General features: G+C 40.0%; 1 protein-coding gene across 2 annotated transcripts in view; it reads left to right on the top strand.

Annotated features, from left to right (window-relative positions):
- Nucleotides 1-7,972: 7,972 nt before the first annotated feature.
- The window catches only part of LOC126400421 (synaptosomal-associated protein 23-like), a 23,942-nt gene continuing 12,821 nt past the window's right edge, over nucleotides 7,973-19,093 (top strand). The window contains exons 1-2 of one of the 2 annotated variants that reach the window (XM_050061090.1): nucleotides 7,973-8,109; nucleotides 14,677-14,791. In XM_050061090.1, coding sequence (XP_049917047.1) covers nucleotides 14,735-14,791 — 57 coding nt within the window. In that variant the 5' untranslated portion in view covers nucleotides 7,973-8,109; nucleotides 14,677-14,734. Of the gene's footprint in view, nucleotides 8,110-8,155; nucleotides 8,315-14,676; nucleotides 14,792-19,093 lie in introns of those variants that run through there. The other variant, XM_050061089.1, reaches the window with a different exon arrangement.

Raw genomic sequence — 19,093 nt, 5'->3', positions numbered from 1 at the left:
ACTCGAAAAAGAAGCCAAGTGAGTGGAATTTCTTCACTGGAAATGTGAGTTCATTTTCATTTGATGTTTTTTTTCTTCTCTCACCCCTAAAGGGCAGATGATTGTATTCATGTATTAGACGGCACCTGGGTCTTTATTTTGCTCAGTCTATCTTCCTCTGACGTCAAAGTCTTGGGACGGTGAGCATTGAGCTCTGCCAGTCAAAGCATGAAATTATTCAGATGAAATCACCCTCTCCAATCTTCAGCTGTTTCTCCCTCAGCGATGTGACAGCTAATCTGAACTGCTGACAACATGGAGACTGAATAGCTTGATGGCCTTTCCTCTCCTGTTTCCATCAGATTTCCAGCAGTGTAGCCGTCCAGTGATGGAAGGTAACCAAGTGCATTCACTCAAATACTGTACTTGTGTACAAATTCTATGTACTTGTACTGTACTGGAGTATTTTCATGGTATATTCACTACATTTTGGACTTTTACCTCACTAAAACTATTTTATAGCTACAAGCAGTGGTGGAAGAAGCATTCAGATCCTTTGCTGAAGTGAGAGTACTAATACTGCACTAAGTCCTGCACTGAAAATGTTACTAAGTAAAAGTATGCGTGTACAATCAGGAAAATTATTTAAGTATAAGTAAAAGTACTCAATGCAGAAACATTTAAATCAATGAATAAATAAAAATTATTAAAAATAGTTGCCAATTGCTAAATGTTGTGCCTGGGGCACGTCGTGTATTAATGATACTCGTTACCTGGAGAGGTTGGAAAAAGATATACGTTTCTTCCCTGTTCCAAAACCAAAATCAGACTCTGAAAAGTGCAGGGTTAGCTAGCTAGCTACTGAAGATATAGCCTACTGAATGTATACACATGCTGCTTTTGCTTTTTAATGATTATAACAGTGAAACAAAGACCGACCCTGCTGCACAGGAACCAGTGAAGGGAAGCAGGGAAACTTTGCTGATATTCAACCAGCTGTGTGTCATCACAGTGTGTGCAGATGAACGTTGTCTGACTTGGGGGTGAAGCCAAACACCATTCATCTGCACACACTGCGATGCCACACAGCTGGTTGAATATCAGTGAAGTTTCCCTTTATATTCATTGTCTTGTGTGGCGATCAGCAGTGATGTGGTGGTTCACTTTTACACTGTGATCTGTAGCCTGTAGTTCGGCTTTAGCTTCTAACTATCTTTGTCTTTTTAACCTGTTGTTGCTGCTGAGTCAGTTTGACATCCTGGATATATCCTTCAAACACAGACTGTAGACCTCTCTGTCTGCTTCTCTCTGGAATCACTCTTTCATTGCTCCAAAAATATGATCATATTTCTTCAGGGAGTGCAGATAGTTACAGTGTGGGCTCCATGCTTACTCCGACAGCTTGTCAAATATACTTAATTACCACTGGCTATAGTTACTTCTCAGAATTTACTAAGAAAAAAAGAAAAAAGATGATAAGCTTATAAAACACACAGTGTTCAAAATTTAATCAGTGGTTTCCAACATTTTTAGACTGTGACCCCTTGCAAAAAGGCAGCATCTTGTCGGGATCACTGTCAAATTTAAGTGCATTTCCATCCACCTGTTTTTTTGTTTGTTTATTTTATGTGCATATTTAATTTGCACGTTAAAACAAGCCGGAATGTCACAAAAAAGTTTTATGTATTGTTAATTTAGAATTTAAAAAGCCGACTAATTTCTTGACTGTCGCTTTTTGTACTCCGAATGCTTTTTTTTTAATTGCAGCATTGGGCACATGTGAGCAGGGGGTGGTGGTGGGCCTCGATGGTCTCCTTTGCCAGGGCCCCCCAGAGTCTAGGATCGCCACTGGATGGGATAGTTGATGTATTGATGATAAGCCCTCTTCTTCTGCAATGGTTTAATGGCATCTGACTGGAGAATTAGTGCCACCAGCTGTTTATCTTGATCCCCCAAACTATTTGTATCACAGACGTGTTTGGAAAAAATGTACATTCATCATTCATTAGATTTTTCTTCTGACGATTTTCTGGAGGTTTTATAAACATTTGTGCTACATTTGGACAGAAACTTGGCTCATGAGTTGTTAGGATTTTCACCAGAGATAGATTTTCCCCTCTAAACTTCTCACATGGATTCATTTAAATAACTGTTTCATAAATTATCCAATATTTCATTTTAAAAAAGCAAAGACTAGAAAAAAGCCACAAAAAAATTAATACACATTTTTGCAGCAGAACCTAGTTTTTCATTTCTCTTACCTCATTAATCAATGCATGATAACACAAGTTCGTCTTGTGACCCTTTAGAGGGGGCCTGACCCCTAATTTGGGAACCACTGGACCGTACATGAAGTGATTAAAACTAGCTCTGTCTCACCCAGTTACAGCAGGGAAATACTACTTACACATTGATGCATCATTATTAACAACCTGTTTAAAGGACTGTTCACCCCCAAAACAAAAATACACATTTTCCCTCTTACCTGTAGTGCTGTTTGTCCATCTAGATTGTTTTGGTGTGAGTTGCAGAGTGTTAGAGATGTCTGCCTTCTCTCAATTATAGTGGAACTAGATGGCACTCAGCTTGTGGTGCTCAAAGCACCAAAAAATATATTTAAAAGGCTCAACAGCAATGTCTCTTTCCAGAAATCATGACCCAGTTACTCAAGATAATCCACAGACCTTGTTGTGAGCAGTTTCATGTAGGAACTATTTTCTTCCAGCTATATCACCGTGCAGAAGGAAGCGTGCATCTACTCATGGACAAGGCTTGTGACACAGGGAGATGTAAACATTGATGGCATCCTCCTCAGGTAAGCTGTAATGTTAGCTAGCTCTGTGGTGCTAGGTGAGCTAGTAGTAGATGCACGTTTCCTTCTGCACAGTGATATGGTTGCCGGGTGTAGCTCAGTAAAAAGAAAATAGTTCCTACATGAAACTGCTCACAACAAGGTCTGTGGATTATCTTGAGTAACCAGGTCTTGATTTCTGGAAAGAGACATTGCTGTTGAGTTTTTTAAATGTATTTTTGTGGCGCTTTGAGCACCACAAGCTGAGTGCCATCTAGTTCTTTTATATTAGAGAGAAGGCAGACATCTCTACAGCTGATATCTCCAACACTGTGCAACTCACACCAAAACAATGTAGAGTGATAAATTGCATTAGAGGTAAGAGAAAAAATATGCATTTTTGATTTAGGTGTGAACTGTCCCTTTAATGTCATGTAAAAAATGATGATGTTATGATGTTTTTGTATTTGAACTTAAACAGGATTCTCAATGAAGTACATTTACTTGTAATACAGTATTTTTACATTGTGCCACATCTCATATGTCCATCAAAAGTCAGGTGTCCTTGAACAAGACACGGAGCCACTGCACACCGGTGATGCCTAAAGGCTAAATGTCTAAAAAAAAAATTGAATATGAAATGTTTCCTCTTCTCCTTGAGCTCAGCAGGTTTCCTCCAGATGCGGACATGAATAGACAGATAGACAATAGACACTCACCCCACTGGGGCTTGTATGGGTCAGTGCTAGCTTGAAACATTTATCAGCCCTGTTTTAAAAGCGTTATTTGAAACCACTGACTCGCCTCTTTTGGCAGCGTGGTGCAAAAAGAATATCAGAAACGTTGTTTTTGGGGAAAACTGAGGTGCATGAATAATAGATGAGCCTTGGCTTGCCATGTTTGGCCCTCCTGTGCAAAGCGGGCTAATGGCTATCGATGTCTCTAGTTTCCATCAAATTGTTTCATAGGAGAGCTCAATTCAAACGGAGAAAGAGTAGATTCCAGTGAAAGGGAGACGAGGGAATGAAATTATCTCTGAATATTGAAACGCACGCTTGGTCAGCCAATTCTTTGTCCTGACAAGTATCAGGTACCGGCAGAATTAGCCTGACGTAAAATTAAGCCCGATCAAGCAGGGTCTGGAAACCCTTCCCATGTCTCAATGCTTGTGAGAGGAAAAGAAAGATGTGTGTTACAGCTGGGACGGAGCCAGAATTGAACAGATGTGCTTCTTAAAAATCATGGGAAACTAGGGATCTGGGCTACGTCGCTGACACACATGCACACACACACCATTACATCCCCATGTATTCCCTTCAAGATCTTACTAATCACTTGATTATTTCAGCTATTTTCATTGGCTGGCGTGCATTTGGGAGAGGAATTGGCAAGAATAAATTTGGCCTATATGATGTTGATTTTGGCACCAACCAAAAAGGAAAGCCAGGAAATGCAGATGGCGACCCCTCTCCATTCTTCTTCCTCTCTTCATCTCCTCCTCTGTTGATTTCTCGCTCTCACAGACACATTATCAGGCCATAGGCTAATCCATTCTCCCCTCTCTCCCCTGTACTTTTGTCTCTTCGTATTCAACTAACTGGCATGATTTAGGAATTATGGAATTAGGGCAGCGCTCCCATCTCTATTAATGAGGAACGGCATGATGAAAGAGCTTGATCCTGAACGTGCCATCTGTAGTCACTATTACACATTCACTTAATCTACCTCTCTTTCTCCCACTACTATTCTCCTCTTCCTCCTTCCTCTCACACACACATCCTCTGTCAAAGGCGCTCGCATTATACCTTAGTTGTAATTACAGAGGAAATACTAATTCTTAGCTCTTCAAGCACTGTTGGATGTGGCGTGAAATGGCACAGCAGGAAAGTTAACTACGGACCACACACCCGTGCATAGGCGCACACTCACAAAAGTCCAGATGGACCATGTGTTATTGCTGAATAATGCATGCTATGTAGACTCTATAAAAGATACATGGGCAAAGAGAGCTGGGCACCGTTCAGGCACCGTAGGCAGTCCGGTGAGGGCAGCTCCAGAGCATCCCTTGTGCAAATTTGGGAGTTGTTGCAGAATGTTCAGCGTGTAGGTATTTAGCTGTAGGTGACCCAACAATGAAGAAATACTTAGCTGCAGTTAGACAGGAACAAAAAAAAAAAAAAAAAAGCCTTGCCTTGCCTTTTAGACATTGTCAGCTGATATGTTGGCTGGCACTCTGCCCGGTGTCTTTGCAGTCACCTTGAACAGGCTTTTGTGGTTTAAACCATAAAACTTGGGGAATTACACAGCACATTCAATGCTAGAGGCTCAGATTTCAGAGCATCTCAGAAACACTATGAAAAATATCCAGCAGTCTGTCTTCATGTAAAATATGGAGGAGGGGGTAGAGGGGGTGGTGGAGGTGGGGAGGTCTGGGTGAAGGGTAAATGCTGCACTCATGTGGGGAAAATGAGCAGCGCCTCTTTTTTTCTCTGGAGTCATATGACAGGACATGCGCAGCATCATGTGCTGCATTCAAGTGCACATAGGAGGCTCCTTCCTCGGAGAATTGCAGTTTGAGATACAACTGCTGAAACAAAATCTAACGTGTTAAAAAAAGGGGTTTGTATGACGTGTTACAGCAACAGGGAAATTAAAGAGAGGCACGAATCACATGTTTGACTTACTAATTTGGTTGCACAAACTTATTATGATTTTTACTAAAAAGAGAAAAAGAATACTGAAAAAATATTTTTAACTCAACTTCATGGCTCCTACCACATTTACAGTGTTGGAAAGTGCATTTCCTCAAAAAAGCCGACTGTACTTAAGTAGAATTTTGGGTTAGGCTATTTTCAGAAGCGGGGGGGTAGCACCAAATTCTTCCTCTCTTCATCCATTTCTTGCTCATGCACCTTTTGAATTTTTATTTTCATTTTTATTTTTTTTATTAAGTCTGTTTGCTTTCTTTCCCTGCCCTTTCTTTTGAAACCACAATGTTTCTTTGTTGGGGAAAGACATGACAGTGTACGTTGGTGCCCCAGCAGCAGAAACAGTCACTCACTCAGCTCTAGCTGTGTTCAGAGATGAATCCTGCAGGGGCGGACTAAACCATTTTGTGCTTTTAAGGGGTGACAAAGTTCAATCTTTTAAAATGATTTATTTGACCAATTTTAATTTTTTTAAGGCATTAAAAACCTAGAGATAAAAAAAACTGCAAACAAAACTTAATGTTACATTCAAGGCTTTTCGAGGAGCCCCCTCTCATTGGGGCCCTGGGTAATCAGTTATGTTTTTACCCCCACTTCGACGCCGCTGGAAGAGGTACTCAGATATTTTACTCAAGAAAAAGTAGGAATACAACAGTGTACACATGCACTGTTACAAGTAAAAGTTCTGCATTCAACCTTTAAAAAATGAAAATAAAAAAAATTAAAGGCCCAAATGTATTTGCATCAATACACCCAAAGAACTGAAAGTAAAAGTATTCATTATGCAGAATGTTGCATATTATATTATTGTATCATAGTCACACATATCATATATATCACACACAGTATGTATGCACCAACCGTGCATGCAGCCTATTGCAATTGCCCCTGTAGGTATTAAAAGACTCCTTAATAGGGATGTCCCGATCCAGCTTTTTCACTTCCGATCCGATACCGATATTACAGCCTTGAGTTTTGGCCGATACCGATATCAATCCGATCCAAGCGCATATTATACATATTCACTTATTTTGTTGTCAGTCATGTTAGAAAAGGTTTGATCAAGTGGTATTACTCTAACAAGAACAACAACTTAATCGGGTTAGTTAGAATGATCCACAACAGTTGGGATGAGAAACTGACCTGTTTATTGTTAACANAGAGTGTAAACCAAATAAAAATATCACTCTCAAAAAACCAGAGCAGAAAACAAATAGTCAGTTAACTAAGTTGATCGGAGTTCTTGGACCGGCGTTTTTCCATGCAGTCCGATCCGATGCCGATGCCCGTTTTTTGCTAATATCGGCGGCCGATATCCTACTCCTTAAGTATGGACAACTTATGTATGTCAGTTCCTGAACTCACACTGTCTTTGGTCAAAGTGCCTTTAATTTTTTTGCTTGCTTGTCTTGGTGTCGGCTATTTAACGCAGCTCATTCAATTGTTTGTTGTTTTGTTTGTGAATTTTTGTGCTGTTTCCTCAACTTTTTGATGTTTTTAGTCTTTTTGTGCTTTTACGTGAAATTCTTCACGCTGTCGTCTTGGCCGGGACTCCCTTGAAAAGGAGATTTTGACTCTCAATAGGACTATTTCTGGTTAAATAAGGTTAAACTAAAAATAATAATAACAGAAGTACGTAAGTATGACAATTAAGAAGTATGGGCGCCCAGTAGCTCAGTGGGTGGAGCTGGCATCCCATATGCACAAAGATAAAGTCCTTGCTGTAGCAGCCACTGGCTTGATTCCAGCCCATGGCCATTTGTTGCGTGTCATCCCCTCTCTTTTCTCCCTTCATGCCTAATCTTAAAAAAAGAGGTATTGTAAAAAGTTAAAGTAGATTAAAAAAAAAAAAGTCTGCTTTCTGATAATTGTGTGCATCATTTGAAGCTAATTTTAACTACTTTTGTACTGCTGGGTAGTTTCATCTATAATAACACATCAAATGTTTTTTAATCATCATTATTATTATTATTATTATTATTATTATTAATAAAAGGAATCTGTAAAGTAACTAGTAGGCCTAAAAAAAAGTGTTAAGACAAATGTAGTGAAGTAGGCTAAAAAGAATAGTATGTGTCTCTGAATTGTAGTGGAGTAGAAGTATAAAGTAAAGTTCCTCAAAATTGTACATAAGTACAGTATTTTAGTTTAGTTTAGTTTAGTTTATTTAAGAAGGAACAGTGCATATTAATAAAAACACATGGTATAAAAATGGCAGAATTAGCCAAAAGGCTATTTTTCATCTGTAGTCCCTTGGCCAATATGTAACACAAGGATACTTCAAATACAACAAAACAAAACAAACAAAAACATGAAACAAGTCGACACACACACAAAAGTAAATGTACTGAGTTACTTTCTACCACCGTTACTTTCTTACTTGTTTCACCTGGGTAAACTTTGAATTGTCCTTAAGAGACCCGAGAAAGCTACTTTTTCCGAGTTTGTTGAACTAGCTCGACTTTGGAATCCCATATTTCCGACGGCACTTAAACGCACCAACCGACACACTTCGGACAGCCAGACGGTGAAACAACTGAAGGAATCCAGAAGTTACCAAGAGCCAAGTTCACATACCGTCAAGAAGGAGGAGTGACGAGCTCGTCTTTTTAAAGACAAGGAGGGTTAACTGTAAGTATTGACTCCCTAGATAAACACTCCCCTCCCTTTTCCCCCTGGACATACTTGTTTGAGTTGTGGCGTTGGGTAGTTGACAGGAAAGCGGAACTAGCTAACTAGCAAGCTAGCAGCACACTGAGCTAGCTTAACGAGTTGCCCCACGGAGCCTGCCTGGTTTACGGTCCTTTTCTAACACTACAGCAACTTCTCAGACAATGTAAGACAACTTTAATCTGCTTTGACAGCCTGTTCATGACTGTTTACTGTCTTTTTATAACTTCTTAAAAGTTTAAAAGTGGTGTTTTGGGGAGTTTACAGCCACAACTTTGGTGTCATGGGTGTGGGTGACTGCCTGTTTGTAAGTGCTTCTCATTCAGCCTCACGTCACCTGTTTATCAAGTGACCCTCGTTAAGTAGCTGCTCAGCACTTAACTTTATTCCTCTGCATGTGAGATAACCAAGGTCAGGTGTGTGGATACAGCACGGCTCCTGTTTAAATGTTACAGCGGAAATGATTAACTATATGTCATATTTTGTCCTGTTTCTTCAGTTATGACCAGTGAAAACAGCTGACTCTTGTTTTTGTGCCTTATAAATGAGGCTCTGACTTCAACAAAATGCCATGGTTTTGTTTGGTCTATACAGCATGGTGTCATTGTCCCTCATGCTGTTTGTTATTGCAGACAGGTCAGCTTTATCAGCAAGCCATCCCGCCCTACATATCTAACACCTAACCAAAATAAATGTGTGATCACCAGTGAAGACAGGGTGTAGGAAAGTAGCCTTTATGTTTACTTGTGCAAAAAGAGATCAGGAAGGAGGATATGAGCATAACATGATGGAAATAAGAAAAGACGTCAGTGCTGTCAGATCTGGAGGAACAGGTTTGGGTAGACGAGCAAGAAATGCTTCCCCGTAGGAGCTATTGTGTTGAGACATTTGCTGTTGGTGCTGGGAAGGAGCTGCAACATGAATGGGTACGTACTCTCGGCTTGTTAAGTTATTCTCCTTGTGGCTGTGAGCACATGTGGAGTGTTGTCACAGTGTTGTTACTGAGAGTGAGGGTTTGGAAATATAGGGCTTACTGTGATGTGATGATGGGATCGTGTTGCACAGGGAACAAAAAAAAAGAAAATCTAATATTTACCCATGTGTGCTTTAGGTGTAACGTTCTCATCAATGTGTCATGAGGATAAATCAATATCCAGTTATACAGAGGCCTGCTTTACTGGCACATGTAATTGATCTTTTTACTGTTGACATGTTCATCTGCTCTTGTTGTGGCTTGGTATTTCAAAAGAGAGCAGTGTGTGTGAATGAGTCCTCCTTCAGCGTTACAGATCAGTATCTTGCCAAGTCCAATAATCAGTTAGAGAAAGCAGTCAAGCCTGTGTGAACCAAGCGCTCTCTTTCTAAAAAAAAAAAAAAAAGAAAAGATGCAGAGTCAACAACATTAAATCCTCTGAACTGTCTGCCAAGCCGACTATCTATTTTCCCTGTCGTTTTTATCTCAGGATGTTTAGTTGCTGCAGGTTTGAAAGGGAACTTGAAGTTCAGGGGGTTATTTGAAAAACAAGAAAACGGCACTTGAACTTTAAAGGGAAAGAGGATGACAGGAGAGGAGGAAAAGGAAAAGGGAATAAAGCTGTTTCCTGAATGGTATCTTTGGAAAAAGAGCTTTGTGTTTATGGCTGACCGGCTTTGTCCTTGAAAGTGCAGTCTTTTTGAATCACAGAAAACAAGCTTAAGTCTTTGGCCTGTGATGAGCTTGATCTCATGTTACCTTGTGCACCAAAGGCTGTCGGAGGCTGCCATTACACCGGTAATTTCAGTGCATCCTGTGACGCTGGGCTGCGTGAAGGTCACTTGATGCACAAAATCACATATTGTCTGGATTGGATTTGTATCTGCTTAACCGTCCTGCAAGGTAGCCTGGCTCATGTTGTGATCAGAGTGTTTCTCCGAACGGATTACTTGGAAAACACAGTGAAACCACACCTATTGCTCAAGTTCTGTCTGCTTCCGCCTGTCAGTGTCAGTTGCATTCATGAGGCACCAGCATTGTTTACAGCGTGTGTGGAAAGTGCCATAGAGTTTCAGTTCTGCTGTATTTTTCATATACTCCTGCTTTACATTCCCTTAAATCATGTGGGCACTTAACTCTGATGCACCTCTCTTTGCTATGATTTGTCTGAACACTAATGAAGTCCTTTGCGATGTTTTTAAAACTAACCGATAGCACATACAAATTACATTTCACAGCGAGTGGACCTCAGTGGCTAACCACGATTAGCACTTCCTGCTACGAGTTCACAGTAAAAGCTTCTCTTCCTGACATCATGTCCGTTCTGTTCATGTTGTGCAAGATGAAATCTGAATTTTAATCTGAACACAGAGGCCGCATGCAGCTGACATATCAGCATGCAACTCAGTTTGTATAACATAATCAGATGTGGGAGTTCACTTTCCAGAAGTCACATTAGATCAGTGTAGCTGTGGCTTTAAACTGAACTTTATTGTGTGTGTGCGATTCAGTAGCTGACTCTGAGACTTCTGAAGCACCCAGTTTTTAACGCTGAGGAACCAAAGTTGAACTTTGTTGCATTTTAAAGCACTTAACTTTGTTAATTTTTTTAGGAAATAAGGAGGAGCAACAGTGCATTTTGCAAACTTTCCACAATGCTTTCAGCCAATAAAGCAGGTGTAGTGCCTTGATCTTCAACAGGGGTGTCCTCAGTTACAGCAGGTGGACCACCAAATTATTGTTTGCTAACTTAAAGTTTTAATTTGAGGTTTTTTGTTGTTGTTGTTTTCAAAAATTAAAATTTGTCTAAAAATACACATTTAAGTGAATCCAACAACATTAGCAAACATAAATTGGCCCATTCATAAAAACAACAACAGAAAAAAAACATTTAATTTACAGTACACAACACTGATGTTGGCTAACTGTTACCCATGAATCCTTTTGCAATCATGTTAAAGCCCAGTCACACCAAATTGACGTCAAGAACTAGCAGCAACGTAAGCCGACTGTTGTCTCACTTCACATTGCTTGTCTCGGCCAAAAAGTTGCACATAATCGAAAGAAAGAAATAAGTCTCCACAACAGCAGACAGAGATATAGCTATATGTATCATTCAAAACAGGAAACCAGAAGACCGTCTTAATGCTGGTTAGCCAGTTAGCATTTTAACAACGCAATCCAATGTTGAAAGAACAGAGAATGTTTACTCTGTGCCACTGAATGGTAACACAAACCATCACGAAACCTTTATTCTAAAGAGCTCAATGGCTAAAGAAAAATGATCTTACCGTAGGTTTGTTTTGATCTCACTCCCTCTTGAATTTAGCTCTTTATTTATTGAACTGCCAATCAGAGTGATTTCAGTCACCGATGGACTCTGCCATTGTCGACACTGATTCAACACGCTGAATCAGGCAAAAAAGAGGGCAACAGCGTGGGACACATCACACTGACTAGTGTGACAGATGCTCGCCTACAGCCCAGCATTGACCAATGGCCGACTGTTGACTTGGTGTGTCAGGGTCTTTCACTAGCTAGCGCTAAATCGCTGTGCAGTATCTGTCCATAACAGCGAGGCAATCTAGTTAGCTAACCGTTACAGAGGCCTAAATTAAAACCTATTGGCCAATTAGCTGTATTATTACTTCAAGTGTACAACTTGAGCCACAATGGATCATTTTACAACTTCTCAAGCAACCGAGAAGATGCAAACATCTGAAACAAACATGATTTATAGATATGTGAATCTGCCAGTGATTGCACTTTAGACCGCCTTACTCACAACTGTCTGCCCAGTTTAACATGCATGGGATCCCAGCTCTGTCTGTCTTTCAGCTAAGGGGTCCTTGGGTTGAAAAACACTAAAGACCCCTGGTGTAGTGTATCATCTCCACTGTTACAGTCCCTATGTCCACATTTAGTGATAGTGGGTTGCATGATAAATTATCTCTTGTTGCACAAGATATGTGACTATGATTATAGCATGAGAAGCAAAAACTGCAAAAGAAAGAATCATTGGTAAATATTGATCCTTGACCTTGCATTTTACAAGATATCTCAGTCCAAAGTAGAACATTAGAACAACTCCAAACGCTCGCTGGTGTTAGCTGTCTGTAGCAGTGTCCTCTTGTCACACACAGGTAGTGTGACTGACTGGAGATTTCATCACCGTTGATTCCCCTTCAATAAAAGGATGAAAGAGCTCACTGAAAGACAGGAGTGATGCTCTGGACATGCAATAGTTTTCCTTCCACTCCTCATTGATACAGTACCTCTCTAGAAATTGTCCCACCATCTGCTGGTTTGACCAGGTTTGGATTTAAAACCGCGGACTCTGAGGTGGACCAAGTAACACTGGGTGCAGCAGACGCTTTCGTTAGTCCATGAAGTGGTGCAGCAATAAAAAATAAAAGTGTGAGGTAGTCATTAGACCAAGCAGTGCAGACAAAAGACACACAAACCGGTAGTGCAGTGTTGTTATTGTATCTGGTGCGTACTCATTACACAAAGAAACAATGGGCATGTGGAATTGAGGAGATGATGTCATTGTTTCCCACACGCTTTGTTTTACACGTACAGACAGATATAACTGTTCTGAGTTTTGACAATCTTCACCTTCAAAAGTGACCTGAACTTCTCATTTCATTGCTCTGTTTTTTAATGTCCAATTAGTACTGACTTTTAATTAAGTTTTGGTATTGCAGTAAACCATCATCCAATCTCATGATTGATTCTGATTTCTATTTCTCTTACTGCCTCCTCATCTCTGCTCCCTCTTTGTTAGCGTACATTCTGCGAGCTGCAGCTAAGCTCTATGCCAACAAGGAACTGCTCCCGGCTCACAGAGGATAGTTTTGCTTCATCGTTGAAACAGATTTGTGTTTCCTCTATCAGCAAGCCTTCTGTATGTGTTCAGACTCCTAACGCTCCTCCAGGGACAGGAAATGAGGCTGATTTGTTTAGGTTTTGCATCTCCGTTTTCCCTCTCCATATGAGTGACATGAACATACATTGATGTTGAGTCTTTCGGTCTTTAAAATCGCATACTGTCTAAATACACAACAGTCAATAAGACAATAGTGTAAAGCAGTGAGCGCTGACTGCGACTGTGACATAATGTGCTGTAGCTTGAGGCATTGAGACGCTGACCCTGATGTACATAGAATAAAAGAGTCCGATATTTCCCTCAGGAGGAGTTGGTAGAGAGCAGCAGCAGAGCTAAACAGAAAGTGAATATTGAACTTGGCCTGCGTTTGCCAAGTGGCCATAAATACATTTCCAAATGAATCATGACATGTAAATAAGCAGCTGTTTACTAAGAAGGTTACCATATCAACTTTAAAGGTAATGATAGGTCAGTGATACCTACTGATGGGATATTTATCAGATGTGTTTGTTTTTTGTTCATATTTAGACAGGGTTCCTGTGGATCCACAAGAAAGTCTTAAAAGGCATTGAATTCATTAATCTAAGTAAGGTTTTAATTGCATGAAAATGTCTTGGATTGGGCGCCCAGTGGCACAGTGGTTGGGGTTCGCGTCCCGTGTACAAAGGCATTGTCCTTGCCGCAGCAGCCGTGGGTTGGATTCCAGCTCATAGCCCTTTGCTGCATGTCATCCCCTCTCGCCGCCCTTCATGCTTGACTTTGTCCTTTCAAATAAAGGCAGAAGCATAAAAAATAATCTTTAATAAATGTCTCCAATCAATCTTTCAAACGTCTTAGAAATGTTAATGTGAAGCAAGAATTTCTGTTTTTTTTACTGATGATGCATTGTAAAATCTCAAAACAATTGGTAAATTATTTCTTTATTTATTTTGTTTCCAGCTGGGATGCTGAAAGTAGAGGATTCACTGTTTGCTAGCTAGCTGTGACTGTACTCCGGCATGACTAAAACCATTACCAGGCAATGCATAATAGTTTCAGTGTATTATATGCAAAGTTTTTCAAACAGCATGATGGGAATCAGGCAGTAGAATCCCACATGCCAAGTGAAAAAGACAAAATCACCAAGAAAACCTGCCAACAAATGGCAGGTATTTCCCAACAAAGGCATGTTTTATGTTACAGTAAACATTTAGGTAAAATTGTCCCCAGGTACTTGATGTCAGTTCATGTTTTTTCAGTTTAAGTTATTGTAAAATTAGTCTAAAATTTATTCTAGTGGCGTTTTAAAAGTCTTAAATCGAACTCGCCTTAAGCTGTAGGAGCCCTGTTTAAAAATTGATTCAAGCAGGGGTATGTTGTTATCAGCTTCTCTAACCTACTAAATATGGATATCAGTGTTGGTCTCAAAAATACTGTTGGGCCATAATTAAACTTGTCATTGACCAGTTTTCTGTTGTTTGACTAATTGGTCGGATGTATTCCCTCTTGAAGTTAATTCTCTTCCTTCTTAAGACAGGAATGTATTTTGCTTTTGGTCTTGTGTAGTTGTTGAATATCTTTTATAGCCGCCCACAGTAAAGCTCTGTCTCAGATTTGTTATAGTCACAGAGCTTTATGATAATCAACGCCCTCTGATGTGACCTTCTGAAATGTGCCCCTCTTCCAGGCCGCAGAAAATCGAGCTCGGTGCCACGGGGGGAGCCGCCAAACAGGACAGCAGCAACATGGAAGACATGACTGTGGAACAGATCACCATGAGGGCCAACCAAGTGACTGACGAGGTGACTGAGTCACACACACACACACACACATTACACACTTTCACATCCCTCTTTATCTTGTTGTGTGTTTCTCTCTGAGTGAGTATGAAACTTCCCTAAAGTGATAGTCTGCCCAAAATGTTTTCATATCAGATGCCAGACCCGTGCAGGCTACAGGCAGAAGCCTTGTGTTTGCAACATACTGAGCATACAGATGGACAGGGAAGAAGTGGATAATGTAGCAGGAGTGGGTTGGAAAGTTGCTCTGTAATTTTTTTTTCCAGTAAAACTTTATTTTAAGAGTCAGTTATTTCTGTATGATTTTGTAATAAGAAAATCTGTACTAACTGAACTGCACATTCAAATCATTAATTCCAATTAATGAATTGGACGTCAGTGTACAAAACATGAGCTGAACATGTGAAAATGTGACATTTGTCTACAGGTTAGCAAACAATTCAATGTAGATGACGAAGAAAGCGCTGAAGAAAATACATCTTCTCTAGTAGTTAGTACAAAATTACTCAGGTTTCCAGATTACATCCCAACCTCCCCTCCCCCAATGATGCATAACCCTTTTTTAATCCTACATTGGAACTCATAGAAACCCATCTTAAATTGACCACAGCTGTTGTTCTCTGTTGTAGATGAAACTGCCAACTTTAACACCTTTCACCTGTTTGATACTTTAATTAATGACAAAAAGACTAATACACATATGCTAATTATCCACAAACAAGCAATCGGGACAAAGGGTGCTGCTGATGAGCTGAGACATTCAGAAAGGAAAAGTTTGACGTTTCACTCATTTGCTTTCTTGCCGAGACCACTCTCAGGCCTTCATGCTAAATAAGAAGCTATAGTCAGCAGGCGGTTAGCTATCTGGCTTAAAGCCCTGAATGCAGTCTTCTCCCATAAAACACAGATTAACAACAGGATCATTTAACATAAGTATCAAATTCAGCTCAGTAATAACTGTCAAGGTTCATGGACAAAACAATTGTTTCCTGCTTGTGACCCATTATTAGCATATTTACATTGCATAAATTAGCCTAGCAGCGAGTGGACTTTTTCTTCTCTAGTCATAGCTTAATAAACTGTATGTAACGTCATTATTTCTCGTACTTGTCGTTAGTTAAAGTCACTGCGTCTCCTGACAGGACAGCACAGTTGGATTTCAGCCTGCAGGCATGTTTTTACATCTGAACATTGTTGAAACAGAGCAGCTAATGTTGCTGTAGGGAGAAGTTAGCAGAGTGAGACAGCATTGTTTACATACGCCATGTGCTGTCTGTTGACACCTATTTCTCCGAAATCTGAAATATTTCCACTCTGCAGATTTATTCCCAGTAAATAATGTCATCCTCATCGTCTTTCTCTCGGCTGTTTGCCACCTGCCTGCTGCTGTTTGATGGTGAAACAGACTTTAAAAATAAAAGCGTATTCTAAAGATGACAATATGGATTGAGGTTTTCACTTTGCATCCACAATACTAGATCATTGATCATTTAATCGATATGTTAATCCAGATTGATGGATTGTTACACCTCTACTGTTTAGCTGTACGATGAGAAAGTTTGTGACTTTGCCACCATTTTGAAAACAGATGAGCGAAAACCAAGCACTGCCCTTCAGCCGGAGCAAACTTGAACAGTGACTGACAGCTGCGTCAGAGACACCGTGGCTCTGATTCGTTGTTTCCCAACAAGCATGGTAGATTCTAGGAATTATAACCAGAAGCACTATGAGGAGGAGAAGGAGGAACATGATTTTTTTTCGCAGACAGTTAGTCTTATCTGAGGATGTGGTGACAGTTTCAACAAATATGACAAGAAGCTGTTTTCATAACAGTGACCAACTGAAATCAAATGTGTGTGTTCAGTTTCATCATATAATTGGTACTATTTGACTCAACCATAATTGAAAAAAGCCAGATTAATCAATATTGTGATGGAATAATTATTTGAGCCATAAGCATGTTGAAGGCAGCAATTTTTGGTTTAGCTGGAGAAGCATCAGTAGGGAGAAAATTAACACACACACACACACACACACACACACACATAATCCTGAGATTGCCTCAAAATACAGTAGCACTGAGAGAGCAGAGGGTGGGTAATTAGATTCATTGCGTTCACAGTTGATTATTAAGCTAAGCATTAATAGGAAGTGTGTGAGGCTTTACGCCTAATTTAGCCCGATAGCTCCCTTTCCCCTCTGTGGTTTTGACAGTTTGAATGTTGTCAGCTATATCTAAGCGTTTTATTATCAAGGAGATAATTGTTTCATCAGCACTCCAGGGCATCATATGATCAGCCATCTGATTCAAATGGAGGCATATTAACTTGCTCTAGCTGGGCTCGTAGCCGCGCACTTCACCTTCCTGTAATTTTGACTGCACTAATTGTCTCTGTGTTATTTTCTTCTTCTTCTGTTTTTTTCTTGCCTGTGTAAATTATCACTTTGTGTGTGTGCTTTCTGACTTAACACGCACTTCTCTCTTTTTCTCTTTCCTCCTTTTGCTGCTGCCTGGTTAACTTAGCAGATCGTAGAAGAGGCAGGGCATGGCAGGGCCCTTCTGCTAATGCTGCTTGACACTCTGGCTTTGGGTAACCACTCATACCTGAAACACACAGAGCATGGCGATGTATCAGGGCAACATCGGAATCTGGTGTGATAAGATTGTTTTTCTAACACAAGCTGTCCCTGAATGTCAAGGCTGTTTCTTGTGTCCAGTTAAAATGGCTTTTGGCATATATTAGCACCTGAATTATGTGTGTTAAGAACACTTCACATGTAGCTGCACGTGCCTCATCTAACTATACTTCCATTTAAGCCACCCCAAACAAATCATAAAAATAACTCGCCATTGTAAGATCTCAAAGATCTCTCACAGCACCCCAATCTGGAAAATTTGGCGAAGAGAGCGATTTCTGGCTTAATTAGCCAAGTTCAAGGATTTCAGGAGACATAACGTAATGTTTATCCACCCAAGTGATGTTCTGGCTAAGCCAACAAAAACCTGGCTGAGCTCAACACGGCTCTCTCGCCAATTCCTTGTTTGTCTGTTTCTCAACTCGCTGATTAATGTATTCAGAGCAAACATAACACAGAGAGAATGAGGAATCAGGTCCCCACTCTCTCTTGTTAACAGTTCATTAGTGATGGTAACAATAGAGTCATGCCCTGAGTCACGTTCGTGCTCTGCTCCTTTGGATGCTCTGCGCTCTGACTGTACAGCACACGCTATTAATAGTGACACAAAGACACAGCTCACCTGAACTGACTGCATTCCAGTTTGTCGACAACTTCTCTGTCTTTTCTGCCTGTGCATGTGTGTGTTTTTGTCTGTCTTGCCGTAGACTTATAACTTTAGGCCAGTCGTGCCCACGTTACTTGATCAGTCAGAGTTAAGAATCAGGAACACTGTAGCCGTGTCACAAACCAGCGCCACATACTAATCCTGAGAAGGTTTTAGTATGTAGTGTGGTCGCACTGGAGAAGTGACAAAATGAAGCATACTCCAACCAGACATTATGCATACTGAACACTGACTACTGAGTGTGCTGACACTAAAGATAAACTCAGTAACATTCTGTTTATTAACATATAAGGTATAGAAAATCGGTTAATATTCACAGCTGAGTGGCAGGAAATAAAAAACATTTTTGTCTACTCGAAAAACAACTTCAACAATGAATCAATTATCACAACAGTTGACAAATCGACAGCTCAAGTAGAAGAGCTGCTCACGGCTGGGGAAAAATTAAGCTGTCCAATTATTTTATTGATTTAATTGTTTGGTCTATGAAATGTCAATTTAAAATAATGAAAAATACCAAACACAGTTTCCAAGTTGACATATTCAAATAGCTTGTTTTGTCCTACCTTCTATCTCAGAAGACTAAAGGAAGCAGCAAATAGTGGAAACAATATATAAAGAAAAAACTGAAATAGAAAATTATCAGCAATGTGGATATTATGTGGAGCAAATTTCAATTAGTGTTTTTTTTTCTCTAAGCTTGAACAGTCATAAATAGGCATGGAACGGTAAGAAAATATCACGTCATGATTATCCCGGCCAAAACAATTTTGATTCACTATACAGGGTTCAACGCTAAGGTTTTTTTTCACTTGCCCGGTCGGGCAAGTTGGTCAGAGATCTACTTGCCCGAAGTCAGTTTTTACTTGCCCTATAAATTGTTTAATTTAAGCGGCTATCAAATAACAAAGACTGCAGTTAATTTTATGTTATGTAATCTTTATTTACACTGTATTTATTAATTAAAACAACATATGTCATGTATTGTAGCTTAATTCCTA

The sequence above is a fragment of the Epinephelus moara genome, chromosome 14 (assembly GCF_006386435.1).
Source record: "Epinephelus moara isolate mb chromosome 14, YSFRI_EMoa_1.0, whole genome shotgun sequence".
NCBI classification, from domain to species: domain Eukaryota; kingdom Metazoa; phylum Chordata; class Actinopteri; order Perciformes; family Serranidae; genus Epinephelus; species Epinephelus moara.
This window is presented reverse-complemented; position numbering and strand designations above follow the sequence as displayed.